The sequence below is a fragment of the Vombatus ursinus genome, unplaced genomic scaffold (assembly GCF_900497805.2).
Source record: "Vombatus ursinus unplaced genomic scaffold, bare-nosed wombat genome assembly UNPS02014810.1, whole genome shotgun sequence".
In the NCBI taxonomy this organism is placed as follows: domain Eukaryota; kingdom Metazoa; phylum Chordata; class Mammalia; order Diprotodontia; family Vombatidae; genus Vombatus; species Vombatus ursinus.
Genome location: NW_020954588.1, coordinates 17110482 through 17130838, shown reverse-complemented (window position 1 = coordinate 17130838; position 20357 = coordinate 17110482). Strand labels below are relative to the sequence as shown.

The 20357-nt window shown below is 43.3% G+C and overlaps 1 protein-coding gene across 1 annotated transcript in view; it reads right to left on the bottom strand.

Moving 5' to 3' along the window:
* The window catches only part of MCF2L2 (MCF.2 cell line derived transforming sequence-like 2), a 359025-nt gene extending 339459 nt beyond the window's left edge, over positions 1-19566 (bottom strand). Inside the window, exon 1 of the mRNA XM_027875876.1 lies at positions 19515-19566. Within this exon, the coding sequence (XP_027731677.1) occupies positions 19515-19566 (52 nt within the window). The remainder of the gene's footprint in view (positions 1-19514) is intronic.
* Between the last annotated feature and the right edge of the window lie 791 nt (positions 19567-20357).

Sequence of the window (20357 nt, the reverse complement as noted above, 5' to 3'; positions counted from 1 at the left end):
GGGTTCTGAGTTTCCGCTTCTGAAAAAGAAGGAAGTGGTCTTGAAAGTCATCTAGTCCCCTCCCATTTTACAGATGAGAAAATCAAGTCCCAGAGAAAAAGAGATTTCACAAGTTCATATCCATCAGCTCTGGGATTTGAACTCAGGGCCACTAGCTAGATGGTACAATGGATTTGTACATAATCTGTACATAAATGGTACACCAGACCTGGAGTCAGGAAGACTCATCTTCCTGAGTTCAAATCTGGCCTCAGACACATAACACCTACCGGCTGTGTGGCCCTGGGCAAGTCACTTAACCCCAACTGCCTCACATTAAAACAATCCTGAGCAAGTTACTAAACCCTTCTGAGCTTCATTTTCTTTACCTGTAAAATAGGGATGTTATGAGGCTGAAATGAGAGAATAAACCCATTTGCAGACTTTAAAGTGCTGCATAAATGACAGTAATTATTCCAAGGCAGGAATTAATGTCACTATGGAGAGGCAGCACCATCACAGGAAACTCCATGGGTACTCCCTGGGGCCAGAACGAGCTGCATCGAGCAAGACCAAAGGGGATGGACGGGTAGTGGTAAACCACGCCTAAGGTCCCTACTGCTGGGGAGGCCAAGGCTGGTGGTTTGCTTGAATTCCAAAGTTCTGAGCTGCAGCCAATTGTGTGCCCACATTAAGCCTGGCACTAAGGTGGTGAGCATTCCAGGAACAGAGAGCTACCAGGCTGTCTAAGGAGGAAGAAGGACAAATCAGAAAAAATGAAGCAGAAGAAAATTTCTGTATCAAAAACAATTGGCACAGGGTGTATGAATGGCCCCTGCCCTTCCAACCTTGCCAGTCGATAGATAGATAAATAGATAGATAGATGGATGGATGGATGGATGGATGGATGGATGGATGGATGATAGATGGATAGAGAGATAGATAGATAGATAGATGAATGGATGGATGGATGAATGGATGGACGGATGGACGGATAGATGGACGGACGGACAGACAGATGGATGGACAGATGGGTGGATGATGGACAGACAGACAGATGAACTGTTGAATAAATAAAAAAAGGGATGGATGAATAAATAAATACATAGACAAATAGATACATGAATGAATGAACAAATAAATGAAGAGAAAGAAGGAAAGAAAAGAAAGAGATGGGAGAAATAGAAAGGGGGAATGTAAGAAGCACAGAAAGAATGGAAAAAAGAATATTATTTTTGTACTGTATTTTATAGTTTTTGAAATGATTCACACCAATTGTCTCATCTGACCCCATGACATAATAATGCCAAGGCAGGAACTATTTATCACCATTTTACAGATGAAGAAGCTGACATTTGGTGAGGCTGAGACAACAGACCTGTCCAACATCACATGACTGAGAGGCAGTAGACCCATGACTAAAATCCAGCTCAAGTCCCACCTTCTGCAAGAGACCCTTTCCTGTCCCGCCCCATCACTCCCACTACCCACTGCTAATGCCTCCCCTCTAAGATGACCATTTCCCCAATGAGGGAATGAAAAGAAGAGAAAATTGATCTTTGTTAACTGGGGATATGATTTTAATTTTAAAAAGAAATAACTTCATTGCTAAGCCCAGAAAAAAATGAAAAGAACTAGAATCAGGAGGTTATTAAAATTTGAAAAGGGAAAGGTTGGAGAACCTACAGCCATTGAAAGAAATTAATGCAAAATCCAGATATTCTCTCTGGTGATGTGTTCAAACATTTCAGGACTTGCACACAATAATGTATGTAGTAGTCATTTCATTTGAAGGTTTATTCGTGCCTCCACCATGGATGGTCCCTCAGGTACTGTGGCCTTCTTTTCCCCATGAAGCACCCTTCTGTACCTCTGGCCTCCTCCCACTGCTGAGTTCTTTCTAGAATCTCCATTTTGAGGAAGGGCCCAGACCAGCCATCCTTTACTCCTCTCCTCGCTCTGCTTCTGGCCCTCCAGACTTGGGTGCCTCCCCCATGTTACCCTCAGTTTTTCAACTCCTTTTATGTGTTTTCTTTTATTAGAATGGAAGCTCCTTGAGGGCAGGGGCTGTATTTCTTTTGTTCTTATATTTGTATCCCTGGCTCTTAGCTCAGTGACCCCAAGCAGGCAACAATGAGTAAATACTTGTTACCTAGACTTAACTTGACTTGGTCATGGCTACAGAAAGACCTAAAGGAGGAAAGATGGAACTGTCTAGGAATATTTCCAAGGACAAATGTTAAATGCTATCATGGTAGAAGTGACAGGAATGCTTCTGAAGACCTGCAGAAAAGTGCTGAAGAATCTCATCAACACGTATCTCTGTGGTATGTTCAATAAAGAACAGGAATGCCTTATCACCAATTAAAGGTGACAAAAAAAAGAAGCATGCAGAATTGAAAGTTGAGAACAAAAGCATGTTAGAAATTCTAGGGGTACCTAATTAGCATCTGAAAACAAACATCAAAAGGTTAGGGTGTAGGAGCCAAAGAAGCACAAAGAACAAAGTAAACAAATCGGTATTGATCAAAAATTCACAGAAACAAAGAAATCAGAGGAAAGAGAGAGTTCCCAAAGGAGGGAGGATTAAAAAAAATGTCTGGTCATCTTTATGGACCCAAAAAATTCAACACAAAGAGAGCACAAGTTCAACCAGGTGAGAGACAGAAAGTGTGCACATCATTAATATAACAAATACTAGAATAGTTTGATAGGGAGATAAATGAAACTGTGGCTTCTCTGCAAAAGTGTAAAGGGATGCATCCTGGATAAGAGCCAGAATTATTCATTCAAATACTTCACAGGGGTACATGAATTACCAGCAAAACATTTCACCTGCACAGGGACACAAGCCTGACCTCTCACCTTTCTTAACAGAAGGCATCCCATTACTATTTAGAATTTGTTTAGAGCCATTTTTTTAACAGGTATATGGAGGTTTGGGGGAGAGCTCAAGCAAGTCACTGCTTTTACTCCGCCATCTTGGATCCCATATCTATTTACTAAAAAGACAAGCACACTAGTGATTTCTCTGAATAAGGGCAGTTACCTGTTTGTGTACTTTATACAAAGTATTCATAGCTATATCACTAAAAAAAATATCCCTAAAGTTAAGATACTGACTGAGGAACAAAACCACCTTCCCTAAAAGTCCCAGAAACATAAAGAATAACTTATTATTTACTTGATCATTATTGAACAACATGCCTTAAAATACCATAACATTTCTATTACCTATATTGATTACTGAAAAACCTCTGACTCAGTTGTGTACTCATAGTTTATTCATATTCTACAAATACATAAAACAAATAAATAAAATAAATCCAGGTATAATGAGAATGCTGGGGTATTTGATGTTTTCATGGAAAACCATTGTCTATTTAAAACAAGCTACCATCATTTTATCCAAAACCATTTATATAAAATGTAGCATCTTTTAGGGACACAGTTTAAGTCACTGGTAATTAATTCTGTCTAACCTTAAATCTATTACAATTGCTACTAAATAGAACTGAGTATAGCCTCTAAAACAAAGACGTAGTCATGCCAGAATATCCTATTAATCACTTGATATATGTGACCCAAATGAAAAACTCATTAAATAGCTTCTGTTATGGAAATGTCATTTGGAGTTAATAAATGTACTTTTTTTTTTACATATACCAAGGAAAGATAGAGACCAAAAGTTTCAAACTGAATTCAGATGTTAAATAGAAACAAAGGACAAAGCTGATAATTACAAATACCTTGGTCTCTTCCAGGTAAGACATATCAGATTTAAGGCAATCAAGGCAAAAGGTGAGTCTGTGTATGTCAAGAGACTTGTTGGCATCCTTAAATCAAAGCTCAATGGCAAGAATACATTTAAAGAAACCACCATCTACAAAAGACTAGTCAATATACACTTTCAGAACTGTAAAATGGAGTATAACAGATTTTAAAAGAATACTAACAAAAGCCCATACAGTATTAAACAAACACAGGGAACATTACCTTTAGGTAATTGTGGAAAGATTAATGCTTCCTCGTTAAATATAAGTTCATAACTTAGAAATATACTTTTGGACAAGAGGATATCATGCCACTAACAAATAGTAAAAGTTGATAATTGGTACTTGCCAATGGATTTGTTAAATGTAACCAAAAGTAGTTTAACATGGATGGCGTCCATGAAAGAGCTAAGATCCTAGCGTGGAATTAAAAGTCCCACCATGGGCAACAATCACACGAACTCCATCAATTATATGTCCAAAAAACAAATCAAGCAAATGGCTGAGTCTTATGGATTTTGGGATTCAAATGGAAGGACAATAGCAATTCAAGACCAGATCTTTGCCGCTAGAAATTACAGAACAAAGTCTCCTTAAGGAACCCAGACATTGATCAATACAGATTATGCAAAAAACAAAAAACAAAAAACAAAAACTGTAGAGACTGGAAAACTTGTTACTGTTGGCTGCAAAAAACTTAGAACCAATCAAATACCTAGCTTGACATAAGCTGATAGCTAGAATTATACAACAAAAGCTGGCTATCCTTCATAAACTAACAAATCCCTATACTTCAAATACAGATCTCAAAATATCCTTGAGAATTCAACAAATAAACTTTTTACAACCAGACCATTATTGCAAATAAGACTGTTATCTCTGATTGCCCAGATACAACATTGAGCCATAAAAATTTAAGAACAATGTTCTTAATCGATGTCGCCATGTCAAATACTCATAATCTCTGAATAATGTGAAATGCAGAGCTTTCAACACAAAGGGACATAGTAGGAGAAATATGTCTTTGAGAAAAGGATGGCATACATATCACCCCCATCATCTTGTGTTCTATTGGAGTTGTACCATTAGAATGTAAGCTCCTTGATGACAAGAATCATTTTTGTTTTTCTCTTTGTATCCCCAGATCTTAGCCCAGTTTCTGGTGCATAGTAGGCACTTGATAAATACTTATTGATTGATTGCTTACTTGTGCCAAGGATGCTTTTAACGGCCTACACAGGATGAACTTATATCCTAATCTATTTATTCAATGTAAAAAAGCAGTCATTTTATCCATTTATGTGATTGTCTGCAAGATATTAAACATTAAAAAAAATGGGAAAGCAATCTGTTCTAGAATCATTTCTATCTGATCTCCATTCAACTGTGAAGAAAAGAAGAATGAGACTACAACAATCATTATAGCACAGGTCACAGACATACAGCTGTAAAGGACCATTAAAGTTGTCTACTCTAATGCCACCATTTTACTGATGAGAAAACTGAAGCCCAGATTGGGTAAGTGACTTGCTCAGTTACACATGTACAAAGAGCATTTGACACTGACTAGCTGTGTGATCCTGGGCAATTCATTCAACCCCAATTGCCTCGCAAAACAAACAAACAAAATAAAAACACACAAGTACAAAGTGGCCAAGAAGGATTTTGGAACTCCAAATCCAATACTCTTCACCAGATCATGTCTAGTGCGCATTTCTAGGCAGCAGAGAAAAAGACCAAGTAAATGACAAGAGATTGAAGAGGTAAGAGAGTGAGATGGAGAATGATCAATTTGGAAAGTTCCCAAAGAGGGGATGGCAAGAGGGTACAAGGAGAGGGGTGAACCTCAGCAAGCCAGAAGATCAAATATCAATTCTTAGGCACTAGAGCAAAGCAGAAAAGGACTAATGATGAAGCAGAAAGGTCTTGAGGTATTAAGCAATGGAGGCTAAAAGCAAATAGCTTCTACAAGGAGCATAATGGAGGGCCTGGCAGGGAAGAAAAAAAGGATTGCCATGCAGAAGTGAGGGCCCAGCTGAGGTTAGGTAGCACCACTTTGTAGCAGATGAAGTTGTCAACACGGTCGTGTGATGGCCTATCACAGTGTTTGGCAACTCAGGAGAAGGAGCAGAGAAGGCATATGGTGGGCACCATCTAGATTTGAAGATCAGGCCACGAGCTGGACAAAGGGCCAAGGAATCCCAAGGTAAAGGACAACTTAACTATGGGGGTAAGACTTTGAAGGGAAGAAGGTGAAGCCAGAATCGATGTGATGGACAGGGAGAACAGAGAGGGATGAAAAGATGAGGAAAAACAGAAGCAAGGAGAAAATTAAGGGAAAATTAAGAGGCCAGGACATCCAATGTGATAGCTTAAAGGCCACAAACTACTACCTGTCTCTACAGTCATCTATGTAATCGGTATATCATATCTATATTTATCTATATAATCTATATATCTATCTATATCATCTATCTCTACCTATGTCATCTATGTCTAAATTTATTATATCACCTATATCTAGAATCTGTCATCCATATCTAGATCTAAATTTCTATATATCATTTATATCTGTATCTATATCAATAATATCTTTACCTATATCTATATATTTATTGCTGTACCACCTATATCTATAATTGATATTAATATATCAAACATCAATCAATATAGATATCTGTTAGATATAGAGATATCAACATATATAATCTTATTTAATCTTCACCATAAACCATAAAAATATGTACTGATTATCTCCATTTCACAGAAAAAGAAATTGAGGTTCAGACAGGTTCAATCCTTTGACCATATAGGGTCCAAGGCAGTTCTAGTCCCAAACCCAGAACACTGCATTTCTGCCCTGGGGTAGTGCACTAGCAGAGAAGTCTTAAAGGGCTGTGAAAGCCTCAGATAATTTAATATTAAATTATGGTGTAGTTATATCTGTCATGGTGGAAGATAGATGTAAGGCTAACGACCTCAGTGGGGAAGGAACGTTAGCATACTCACCAACTATCCTCCAAAAGCTAAACATTTGTTACTGTGATCAGTGCTTTATCTCTTGACCTCAGATCTTGGCACATCAAAACTTTGACTAAGCTTGGTGTCTAGGAAAGAGATCATGCTACGTGAAATCAAAATCAGTCTCATTTATTAATGACCTGTAGGAGTAATGGGTAAAAGGTACAGAAGGACAGATTTGGCCTCCTAGTAAGAGAAAACTAATTGTTAGAGCTGTGGAATGGATTGCCTTGGAATTCGGAAGAGTATCTCTACCTAGAGACCTTCATGAAAAGGATGGATGACCAAATGATGGGGCTATTGTAAAAAGGATTCGTTCTGGGGTGTGGATTAGACTAAATGATCTCTGAGGTCCCTCCCAGCTCTTTGACTGTGCCAATTGTGTCACCATGGGTAAGTTACTTCTTCGTGTCTTAATTGTCTTACCTGTAAGAACTATAACGCCTGCCAGAGGTCCTAAGGTAGGACAAAAGGGGCTTTGTTCCAGAGCGCTGTAATTGCACTTATCAACAGGTAGAAACATTTGAACTTAACACCTACTTAGCAAGAATAATTAGGCAAAATAGGAAGCATTGTTGCTCCAGTCCAGACCCCATTTGGGATTTTCTTGGCAAGGATATTGGAATGGTTTGCCATTTTCTTCTCCAGCTCATTTTACAGATGAGGAAACTGAGGCAAACAGGGTTAAGTGACTTGCCCAGGGACATACAGCTAGTAAGTGTCTGAGGTCAGATTTGTACTCACAAAGATGAGTCTTCCTGACTCCAGGCCCAGCACTCTATCCACCACTCTATCCTCATCTAGTAGGAAGCTACTGGGTCTGGAGACCTCAGGTTCCCCACCCCTGTACTAGATGGTTTACTTTCCTCTACCCTCTTCCAGAAACCACACTCCAAGTGAGCTTTTCTCATTCACTGCCACACCCTTGTCATTCCCCTAGTAGTAGTAGCAGTAGTAGCAACAGGTTTCCTTCTTGCAGGAGGGCCAGTGAGAAAGTAGATTTGAGGATGCCTTTTCGGCAGCACAATCCAGCAGATTTCAAAGGAAGAAATCCTTTGGCCATTTATCTATTGGTGAATGTCTCTTAGTCACATAAATTTGAAATAGATACTCAAATAGATCCTCATGAGACCTTTATCCAAGAACTTTGTTGCAAAGATTTTTTTTCTCCAGTAGCCCATGTCCCTTCTCATTTCACCTGCATCAGATTTTCGTTTGTGCCAAAATTTTTGAATTTTATTTAATCAAAACTGTCTACTTTATCATCTGTGATCTACTCAATTATTGTTCAGTCATGAATTCTTCCCCATCCATAGATCATAAGAGTAATTTCTTCCTTGGTTCTTGAATTTGCTTATGTCACCTTTTACGTCGAAGTTACGTACCATTGGGAGTTTATCCTGGCAGAGCAATGTGGTATAGAGAGGTTTGAAACCCACCTCTGATACTTACTGCCTCTGTGACTTGGGGCAAATTAGTTCACTTCTCTGCCCTTTTGTTCCATCCTATATAAAATGAGGGGATTGACCTAGCCAAGGGTGGGGAACCTGTGGCCTCGAGGCCACATGTGGCCCTCTAGGTCCTCAAGTGTGTCCCTTCGACTGAATCCAAACTTCAATTCTGTGGTTTGGATTTGGTCTAAAGGCCACACATGGGGACCTAGAGGGTTACATGTGGCCTCGAGGCCATAAGTTCCTCACCCCTGATAGATCATCTCTAAGGTCTCCTCTAGAAATGTGTAAACTTGTGAGATCAGACCATCCTGACCTTGACCAAGTTGCCCATTCATTTGGCCCAGATTCAACCCCACAAACATTGATTAAAAGCCTTGAGGTAAGGGGTTTTTAGGATGAAAACCAGCATTGTCCCTGCCCTGGACGAGCGGACATTTTGATGGGGGAGACAACATGCAAATAACTAGGTCCATATAAGATATATACAGTGTAAACAGAAAGTGATCACAGAAGGAAGATCCGCCGCTGTGTCTGGGCTGAAGGAAAGGCATCCTGCAGAACGTAGGATTTAGTCTTGAAGGAAGCCAGGAGCTAGAGGTGAGGAGAAAGAGCATTCCAGGCATGGGGGACATGGTAGATGGAGTGTCTTGTGTGAGGAACAGCACAGAGGCTGGTGTTGCTGGATTGTAGACTGTGCAGAAGGGAATAAAGTAGAAGAAGGCTAGAAAGGTATGAAGGGGCCAAGTTGTAAGGGTTTTAAGTCTCAGACTGGAGACTCGTGGGAGGGGAGACCCAGTCAGGCCTTTGTTTTGGGAAAATCACTTTGGCAATTGAGTGGAGGTAGATTAGAAATTGGGAAAGGCCTGAGGCAGGAAAATCAATTAAAGGGCTAGTTAATGTTCCAGTTAAGAGGCTAGGGTTCATCCTGGGTGGAGTGGCTGTGTAAGTGAAGAGAAGGGAAGCTGAGGCCAAGAAAGTTGAATTGAATTGTCCGGGATGAAAACCCTAAGTGTCAAAGCTGGCCTAATAACCTAGGTCTTTCTTGACTCCAAATGTAGCCTCCCACCTTCACTCTTTCCAACTCTTGAGTGTTGACCACAGAGTGGAATAAAGGGAAAGAGGAGATCCTAGAGATAATTGTGAAAGTAGAATTGAGAAGACTTGATGGGTAATGAATGACTGAAAAAAATTATCAAGTGCTTAATTGTGCCAGGTACATGCTAAGTGTTGGACATACAAATACAAAAAAAAAAAAAAAAAAAAAAATCAAGATCCTGCCCTCAAGGAGCTTATATTCTACTAGGAGAAGACAGCACATGTAGGAGAGTAACCAGGAGGAAATATTTTGGCTTGGAAGGCCACCAGGATGGTAAGTGGAGCCAAAGGGTAATTGATTGACGCATCCTTTTCAGGAATGGTAATGTGGATTTGAGTACTTATTATGCCCAGAGCGCAGGGTGGAAATTAGAGAATAGGCAGAAATAGTGTGGTCAAGGTGGTGGCATGACATAAAGAAGGCCTAAGAACACTGCTGGTGTTCTGGGTCAGGTTGGGTATGGAGGACTCTTATATAATCAGAAGCCTAGGTGATTGTCTATGGGGAGTGAGAGAAAAGAAAGTGTCAAAGAGGACTCCAAGCCTGGGAAACTGGAAGGATCAAAGATTTAGAGCTAAAAAGGGACTTCAGAAAACATTTAGTACAAACCTTTCATTTTACTGATAAGTAAACTGAGACACAAGGAGCTAAGTGCCTTGCCCAAGGTCATGCTTGGATTTTAGTGAAGGTCCTCCGACTCCAAATTTTCCTCTCTGTTACACCTCATACTTTGTGCCATCAGCAGAAACCAGGAAGACGAGAACACAGGAGTGAGGGAGGAAAGCAGGTTTGGGGCTTAAAAGAGAAGATGCCTTCCTTCCATCCTGTAATACACCCAATGGATCTCTTACATATTGTCATGCTACCACCGGCAGTGACTCAGGATCAAAGGATGCTTAGTCATCGCTGGCAAAGCTCCCAGCTACCAAATCAGTCCATCCATCCCAAAGTCATTGGTATCTTCCTGCCTGCCCGGCTACATTGTAGGGGTTGCTGGAACATTTGTATTAAACCTGTCAATGGGAAGTATAGTCTACCTTTTCTGGATGTTAGTCTTTGTATTTGGATGTCAAATACATGGGAGACATGGGAGCAGAGTAGATTTGGATCAGTCCCAGATGCACAGGAAATCGATTCCCAGAGTAGCCTCTGTCCACGTTCCAAAGGGAAAAGCTGTAGGATTTGTTTCTTTAGCTAATGGACTGTGACTTGACTTGGAGCTATTATGGAATCCCAGAATATAAGAGTTAAAAGGTCTCAGAAGCTAGCTAGTCCAAACTGTGCCTGACCAGTTAGGTCATCAGGCAAATGGATAGATGAAGGAAGAAAGGAAGGAAGGAAGGAGAGAGGGAGGGAGGGAGGGAGGGATGGAAGGAAACATTTATTAAGCTCTTATTAAATGCAAAGCACATGCTAAGCCTTGGGGATACAAATGGAAGAGTCAGACAGTCCTGCCCTCAAGGAGTTCCCATTCTACGGAAGGTTTCAGCTGCAAGCCAGACAGAAAGGTCCCATGATCCTTAGGGCAAAGTAATTCTGGGAGAGTACCATGAAATGTGCAACCTGGATTGAGCAGCCCAGAGCACCATTCATAGGGTCATAAGACCTTAGATCTTCTTGTCTGTCCTTCGTTCAACAGAAGGGACCTCAAGGGGTCTGGTTCTAGTCCAACTCCTTCACTCTACAGATGAGGAAACTGAGGTCCAGAGGAGTGAAGTGGAGGTCACACAGATGAAAGAAGTAAAATTGGAACCCAGGTCCTCTGATTCCAAATCCTTTGTTCTTTCCACTGCCTCTGACCCACACTGGCTGGGGGACACTGAGCCGGTTACTTAATCTCTTAGCATCCCAGGCATCTCCACTGGTAGAGGGAATTGTCTTACCCTAAGTAAGGAAAATCACAGATCTGACCAAAAAGAAAAGCACTCACCTTGATTTGGTTTCTGATTCAGAACCTTAACTAGCCTTGGGGCAACTGGAGCTTTGTCTCAGGATGCCATATTTAGGGGTCACAGAGAGCACTTGCAATCACCCTGCCTTGTCTTCCGTTCTCCCTCCCCTCTCCCTCCCCAAGCTTCGCATCCCCCAGCAGATACCCTTCCTCAGGATCCCTGGTTCTCTATCTCCCCATCACGGGGTAGTGTCCATTCCACCTTCCTCTTCACCTGCAGACTTTGGCTGCCATGCACAAAACTTCCTAGTTGTGGCTCTGCTCCCACTTGCTAAGAAAGCTTAGTTCACAGATACAGTAATAATAACATCTAACATTTACATATGGCTTCAGGGTTTACAAAGCGCTTTGTGATCCTCACAACAACCCTAAGGGGTAGGTGTTGCTATTATCCTCATTTTATAGATGTGGAAACTGAGGCAAACAGAGGTTAAATGACTTGCCCAGGGTCACACAGCTGATAAATGTCTGAGGCAGAATTCCAATTCAGTTCTTCCTGACTCCAAATCTTCTATCTGCTTCAGCATTTAATCGCCCTAGAGGGATGCACAGAAATCACCTGTGCCTTTCTCACCTAATTAGGCTGGCTCTGCCAAGATGCTCTAGCAACATGAAGGTCCAGCAGGAAAGAATTATCTTGTGACATGGGGCAAATCACGGAACTTCTGGGTAGTGGAACTTCCAGCTGTAAAACTGAAATGTTGTTAACCCCAAGACTGATTTAAAAAGATGCTGGAGGTTAATGCACTGGTGGAAAATAGGGCTTTTCTTGATTTGATCATGCAGCAAACCCTGGTTCTTAGGGAGGCAGCCAATCCCAGCTCAGACGCTGAGACACTGCGGCCCCAAACGCCTTCACTAATGAGGCCCCAGAAGCACCTGCGGCCTGTCAGTGCCCCGAGGATATTCCATCAACCGCTCTCCGAAATGATAATGAGATCCCTGCCTGCATGTCACCCTGCTGGGTCCTCTGGGACTTCTCCCAGCAGATGAGGGGTGACAATGTCATCCTGAGAACAGTGACCTCATTCTCCGGTCAATGACAGGTCTCCAAAGTCTCAAGCAGCCTCTGACTTTGTGTTAAATGAAGCTTCCAATTTGTACACAGGTCAATCAAGAGACTGATCCTGACTGCTCCCCCAGCTCCAGTTCACCAATATGCCCCTCCCCAAGCACAGAAGGAAGACTAATCATGGCGGTCAGCCACCATTTATTAAACGCTTACTGTGGACCAGGCGCTGTGCCAAGCTGTAGGAATCCAAAGGCAAAGGTAAATACACAACTCCTGCCCTCAAAGAGCTGACATTCTAACAGAGGGGGAGATAGCATGTGAGCAACTGTACACATACAAGATACATACAGCACAAAGGAAGATAATTTCATAGGAAAGATACTCACCACTGGGAAGAACTGAAAAAAGGCTCTTTCAGAGAGTAACTAGGGAAGCAAAGAGGCAGAGGTAAAGAGAGAGCATTCCTCCCCACGATGGGACATCCAGTGAAAAGACTCTCTCCAGCTTGGCTTTTATTTCTGTTATCCTGGTTAGGTTTTTTTAACTTGTTTTGTCAGATTTTGTCCGGGTTCTGATGTGAGGATTTATGTGTAAGGAACTCCTGGTGTGGAAATACCCTTCCCTGCTGCAGACTGACAATTTCCTAAGGCACTGAGAGGTTAAATGATTTGTGTGTGGTCATACAGTCAGAATACGTCAGCAGCTAGACCAGCAGCCCAGTGTTTATAACGTCCGAGGCTCATTTTCTATCGACCACACTGTGATACCTCTCTCCTGGTGGTGTTACCAATTGTCTTTAAAAATGGTTCCACGGTTCCAACAAAATTACAAACCACAAACAGCAAGATTAAAAATAAAACTTGCCATTTGTAAAAGCAAAATGTGATGAATTGAAATAATCGCCCCCAAGATGTGGCTCGTGTCAGTAAAAGGGGAAAGGAAGATTGCTGAGACCTGCACACAAGGTGAGTTTGTGGATAACAAATAATCTCTAAGCAAGTTGCTTGTGGTATGGTTAGATTTGGCCTAATTTCATCAGAAAATATAATTTTTTTTCCAAATCAGCTTGCTGTTAGATTCCCAGAATCTCAGCGTTGGAAGGGACCTTGGAGGGCTATCTGGCCCAACCAAATGAGGGTTTTGGATTTTGGGGACTCCAAGGTCCCTGTCAACTCTAGGCCTGTGATCCTATGACCTCTGACATGCACAGCTGGGCAAGAATACCCACGACGACATCCTTGACAAATGGCCATCCAGCCTCTGCTTGAACACCTCTGGGAACAGGGATCTCACTACTTACCAAGGCAGTCCATTCCACTTTAAGACGGCTCTAATCATTAGTAAGTTTTTCTTTACCTCAAACCTAAATTACCTTCATTGAAACTCCCCTCTCTGGTCTCAGTTCTGTGGGGGCCAACGAGAACAACTCTGTTCCCTCTTCCATGCATTATACTAAAAGTCAGCCATTATACCTCCCCATCATCTCTTCTCCTGACTCTCTTCTCATATCCCCAGTTCTGATCCTCATGTGACCTGGCCTCAAGGCCCTTTGACGTCCTGGTTGACCCTCCTTCCTCAACCCCTGCCAGCACCTAGCCCAGTGCCTGGCATAGGGTAGGCACTCAATAAATGCTTATCAATTGCCCTTCTCCGGATGTCCTCCAAGTATCGGGGTCCTTCCTAAAATGGGGCTCCCACTGAGCAAATGTGGTTGGACCAACCCACATATGAACAAGAATCCCATCTAGAGCAACCCCAACAATCGGTCATCTGGCCGTGGCTTAGAGATTTCTAGGGAGGTGGGACCCACTAGCTCCCAAGGCGTCCCTTTCCACTGATGGACAGCTCTAATTGTGAGGAAGGGACTATCCACACTATCCTGCTTCTCTGCAACCCTTACACACACACACACACACACACACACACACACATTCATTGCTTCCCATTTCTGTCCTCTGGGGCCCAGAAGATCAAATCTATTCCCTCTTCCCTATGGCATCCCACCTATCATGACTCCCCCTCCCCACCCAGGTTTTCTCTTCTCCAGGTTAACTATGTCTAATTCCTTCAATCAATTTAAAACTGTCCTTAGATACTTGCTGTGTGACCCTGGGCAAATCACTTAATCTCTGCATGCCTCAGTTTCCTCTACCTGTCTCAGTTACCTCCCAGGGTTGTTGTGAGGATAAAATGAGATACTATTTGTTAAACAATTTTCAAACCTTAATGTGCTATAAAAATGCTAGCCATCCTCACCACCATCATCATCATTAATCAATTCTCATATGACTGACCTTCAATAATGATGACCGCTGCACTGTGCGTCAGTTATATTATTAAGAAGTTCTTTTCCCCCAGACATCCAGCTGAATACAATAGAAAACAGGGAGCCAGGGAATGTTTTCTGAGGACTCTCCCACCTCGGTGTATGCACAGCTCTGAGGTCCCATTCAGAACCAGGGATTGACTTCCAGCTCTGCACCTTACTGCATATGTGAGCCTGGCCCAGTTCTTTGGGCCTCAGTTTCCTTACCTATAAAATGAGGGAGGGACATGACCAGAGTGAACTGACTCTTGCTCCTTTACTCTTATTGTTATAGTACTTAATTAATATTAACTAAATATTATTATCTCTTATTATCTTCTATAATTTTATTTCTCTCTGCTAAGACTCCTGCTCTCACATCCAGTCCCAGTTCTCACTGGGTCCTACAATGTTAGAATTGTTAAGAGACCTAAGGGTCTAGTCTAACCCCCTCATTTTGCCTAGAAAGAAAGTGAAGAGGGGAGGTGAGGGTCCCCAGGTCACACAGTTCCTCAGAGGCAAAGCCAGGACCAGACCAATGGTGCTCTTTCCACTATGCCAAGAAGTCTCTCTCAAAGCCTGGCATTTAGCATACAGATTATTTCAAGCTCCAGGTTTTCTTGAGTAGATGTTCTGCCAGTAAGCTGAGAGCTGTGACACTAACTTGACCACAGGTATTGGAGCCAGAAGGGACCGTATCTGGATTGGTCCAACCACCAGGTTACCCTGACCTGGAGATGGAAGGTGCTAACCTTCCATCAACTTCATATATATCTTTCATGTGTGTGGTTGTTTGCATGCTGTCTCCTATATTAGAATGTGAGCTCCTCAAAGTCAGGGACTCTGTTTTTGCTTTTCTTTGTATGCCTGGTACTCAGGTCAGTGTCTGGCACATAGCAGGTGCTTAACAAATGGCTGTTGAGTGAATGGAAGAACACAGAATGTTAGAGAAAGGAGGGAGGGAGACCCCAGAAAACATAGACTTGGAGGTGGAAGGAACCTTGGAGATCATCTAATCTGATTCCCCTCATTTTACAGAAAAGGAAACAGCCCCAGAGAGGAAAAACAACATAGCTGTCCATAGCTGGACAGTCACATAGCTGGTAAGTGGCCAAGCTGGGATTTGAACAGAGGTCTGTTCTTTCACTCATCCTACCTTAGAGTTAACATGCTCATTCAAAAACTACTTATTAAGCACCTACCAAGGTCCAAGCTCTGTGCTCGGCACTGGAGAAACAGCAGTAAGACATGAGACAGGCCCAGCCCTGGAGAATCTTATATTCTTATCATGCCCTCTCCAGAAAAGGCTGCTGACCATTGACATGGAGAATTCCTGTCTCCGTAGCCATAATTCTGACACTCGAAACATGTTTTCAAATGAATTTATGGATCAGAATTGGGCCTCCTTATCACTCATGATGCATGCCAGTATTCCTGCAGAGAGCGCAGGAGACCTCTCCAAGTGTGAATCTTCCCTGACATGGTGAGCACAAGGAAATGGAGTGGCCAATGGCACCATGGTCATTCAGGGGCACGGCATCAGCTTTAAGGATCAACCACATGTTGGCTTCAACTATGAAGGGCAAAGTGTCAGAAAGGTGTAAACAATTGAAAAAACAGTTTCACGTCTAGGCCAGGTCTGCACTAGCAAAAATGAGGGGAATTCAGATGATTTTTAGCAACATATCTTCATGGATTTGGCTCTGGAGGGGCCATCTAGTTTAATGTCCTTATTTTACAGATGAGGAAACTGAGTCTCAGAGAAGGGAAATGACATTTTAGGTTACTCTAGTATTTAAAACACCAAGATTACAGGACTGAGCTTCTTGGAGATCCAGATTCAGGGCCAAGGGGAAGAAAGCCACACCCAAAGAGTGATGGCGCCCCACATGGATGGCAGGATCATATTCCAAAGGGGAAGAGTATATGGAAGTTCCCCTCCCCCCTCCAATTTGTCCCTAGCTCCATGGACAAGCTAGTGGCTCAGATATGCAACAAGACATGTTTGATCCAAGGCCCTCAAATCACTCTGGGCTCAAACAAATATAGAATTTTAAACAGTCAACATGACATTAATAGGAAATTGCTACGTCACCCTTGGCAAGACAGTGGGGCCGTCTGGACTGCTGAAATCAGGGTATTTTCTGGGTTGCCTGGTAAGGAATGAGGAGTGAGGGGCAAGAACCCGAAAACTTAATCCTAACTATGCCAAAGCAAGGAACTGGGGATCTGGGCAGTGCCTGGACTTGGGGGGTCAGGTGAGCCTCAGCACTCATGCATCCTAAGGGCTAGAACTGTACCAGTCAAACTGGTTTTCATAATCTTACAAGAGAATTATAGGACCTCAGAGTTAGGAGCCCAACCCAAACCTGAACAAGAAATCCATCCCTAAAATACTCTACAAATCATCACCCAGCCTTTACTTGAAGAGCACCAGAGGCAGTCCATCCCACTTTTAGATAGCTCTTTTTTTTTCCTCTCTTTTTTAAGCAATCAGGGTTAAGTGACTTGCCCAGGGTCACACAGCTAGTAAGTGTCTGAGGCTACATTTGAACTCAGGTCCTCCTGAGCACCTCCAGTGCCACCTAGCTGCCCCAGCTCTCTTTGTCAAGAAGGTTTTCCTTATATTGAGTCATCAGTGAGTGGCTACAGAGACACTGAGGTTGTTGCTGTTGAAGATGTACCTGCCATGTTTGAAATGTTACTAGTTAGGATCATCGAGCTCAAACCCTCTCATTTTACAGAGGAATAAACTGAGACCCAGAGAGGTCTCAGTGTCAAGTGACTTGCCCATGGTCACACAGGTATAATGACAGAGCCAGGATTGGAACGCAGAGCCTCTGACTCCTAATAGTGCTCTCTCCACCATTCCATGACCCTTGGTGTTTTAACCCTGGTGTGGATCTAGACAAGATCAGGGAGGGGTACAGGGACATGACATCATCAATATTTGTTGAATTGAATTGAATTACTTTGGGTTTGGTTTGGTTTGATTTTTAAACCAAGAATAATGGAGAAAACTCTTCTGACCAGTTAAGTTTTCAGGGGTTCTAATTTACACTCAGCATAGGCCACTCTCAGCTTTATTCTAAACCCGGGTGTGCTTCCTACAGGTCAGAATGCCAATTCAGTTGGAATGTCTGCATACAATACAAAAAATGATGGCTCTGGATTCAAATCCTGGCTTTGTCACTTACCACCTGTGTGACCTAGGGCAGGTCACTTAACCTCCATGGGTTTAAGTTTCCCCATTTGTAAAATGAGGGATTGGACCAGATGATCTTTGGGGTCCCCTATATATTTACGATCTTACAAACAAAAATTTTTTAAGTACCTACCAGATGCCAGATACTATTCTAGTCACTAAGGTTACTAAGACAAAAATGAGAGAGTCTCTTTTTTTTTTTTTTTGGTAGGCAATGGGGTTAAGTGACTTGCTCAGGGTCACACAGCTAGTAAGTGTCAAATGTCTGAGGCAGGATTTGAACTCAGGTCCTCCTGACTCTCGGGCTGGTGCTCTATCCACTGTACCACCTAGCTGCCCCGGAAGTTTACCTTCTAAAAGGGGGGAAAATGTATATAAATAAATGAAAGAAAAAATAACATGTGCATAAATAAATAAAATGAATACTAAATTGTTGTAGGTGTTAAGTGTACACGGTGCCTGACATACAGTAAGCACTTAATAAATGCTTGCTGTTTGATTGAATAGCATTAATAACTGGAGGAGGGAGAACCAAAAAAAAGTAAAGGTCATTATGAGATTTGCCTTCATATCCTATCCCCAGATGAAGTGGAAAGAGCTCTGGATGAAGGTGGAAGGTGGGGTAGGAAAGGTACACTTGGGATCCAGTGCCTCTTAGTGCTCTGTGAGCATGGGTAAATTGCTCTCTGAACCTCAGTTTCCTCACCCATGCAATGGACATGATAATAATCACACTAGAGGCCAGTGGGTTATTGTGGGGAAAGCCTCTCTGTTTAAAAAAAAAAAAAAGTCAAGAGGAATGTGGCCACTTCTATAATCTCCCAAAGCTTCAGGGATAAAGAAGCCTGGAGCCAATCTCTCCACTTCTCAGTTGGATATTTTGCCAGGTGAAATTGTCTGGACTTGGCTTCCCCATCAATGGGTCTGGATTTTTCCAGGGAGCCGCCTTCAGTCCATAGCTCCTCTCCCTGGGCGGCTTCATTTCAGTAGCATCACAGAATTTCAGAGTTGGAAGAGACCACAGCAGCCATCTAGTCCAACCCATACCAGAAAAGCCCCCGCATTCATTTCTCATTTTCCAGTTGAATGGCCACACCAACTACCCAGCTAGACCAGAAAAAAAAAAAAAATAAGGAATATTTGAGAGACAGAAGCTAGCATCCATGTGCTGATTCACCCATCATCCGGCTATATCAACCACTTCTGCTTTAGGGTTAGTTTTGCCAGCCATGCTCAGAATGGGCACTGCCCACGCCAGTCAGATATGGTCTGAGCAAAGCAGATTTGTCACCATCATCTTGAAGCTACCCTGTCTCAGGAGCCCCAACCCCAGCAAAGCAGCCCTCATACGAAGGGGATCAGAAACATACCCCTGGTCTGACCCAGAACAGGCTGATGGATAACCCAGAACCACAGCAGACAGCTCCCGAGAGGTTCTGATAGGAACCAGAATAGGGAGGGGGAACCAAGAACCTTTGCCAGAGATGCCCCCAGATCCCTGTAGCAGATTCTGGAGAAAGGCTAAGTAAGATAGCAACACACACAAAGAACCATGTCCTTAGTAAAGGGATGACCAGCGTTCCCTGCCCCCAGGGACTGAGTATGCCAGGAAAGTAGGGACACCTGGGGACATGCGAAAGCGATGAGACCACCTTATCCCCCTCCAAACACGCCCTCTACAACACCTTCCCCACCTCAAGTCCAAAGGCTTTACTCACCGACATGAGTGATCACTGTGGCCAGCCGCTGGGTGAGCTCCTGATGGGACATTTCGTCTTCTTTTAACCAAAATAGCATTTCACAGAAGCCCTGCCCAAGGATCCTCTCGAATATTAACTAATGACAACGATGGTGCGTGTTTTAAAGGTGTCCAGCGCTGGGGATGCTGAAGACGCACGCTCACTCCCTCACTCATTCAGGCACAAAGAGAGAACCACTCCCAGCTGAGAATGAGAGCTCTGCTCTCCCCCAGCCTCTCACTCACAGCCGAGTAGTGAAAGCCATTGCATGGGATTATTACCCCCAAGAAAGAAAAGCAAGCGAGCAAAAAGCCCAACAGCAGCTTGGTGGAGTGGGCTGTCCGAGGTTACACACACATACACACACACACACACACGCACGCACGCACACACACAGCGCAGGTCTTGGGGAAAATGAAGGACAGAACCACCCGCTAGTTGTGAGTTAGCAGCGCATCTTTCTTCCCCTGCTCCTGGGGAGCTCTTGTTAATTTGCGGTCCTCAAGCCAGCCGGGGGCCAGGCTGCAGCAGTTGGATCGGATGGCAGGCACCTGCCTCCGGGGACGCTTGGGATGCAGGATGCGAATGTGCAGAGAGCAGGAACAAGCCCGGAGCCAGGGCCGAAAAGGGGATTGGAGCGGGTGGGCGGGGGAGGCAGCCAGGAGGCCTCCTGATGGGCAGCTGGCGGCCACTTCATCTCGCAGCCCAGCCCATCCCGGCCCAGCCTGAGCTCTTGCCTGGTGCCTCCCCTCGAAGCCCGCACCAGGCTGGGCTGGGCAAAGGGGTGGAGCCTGGAGCTGAGCGGCCGGAGGTGGGGATGCT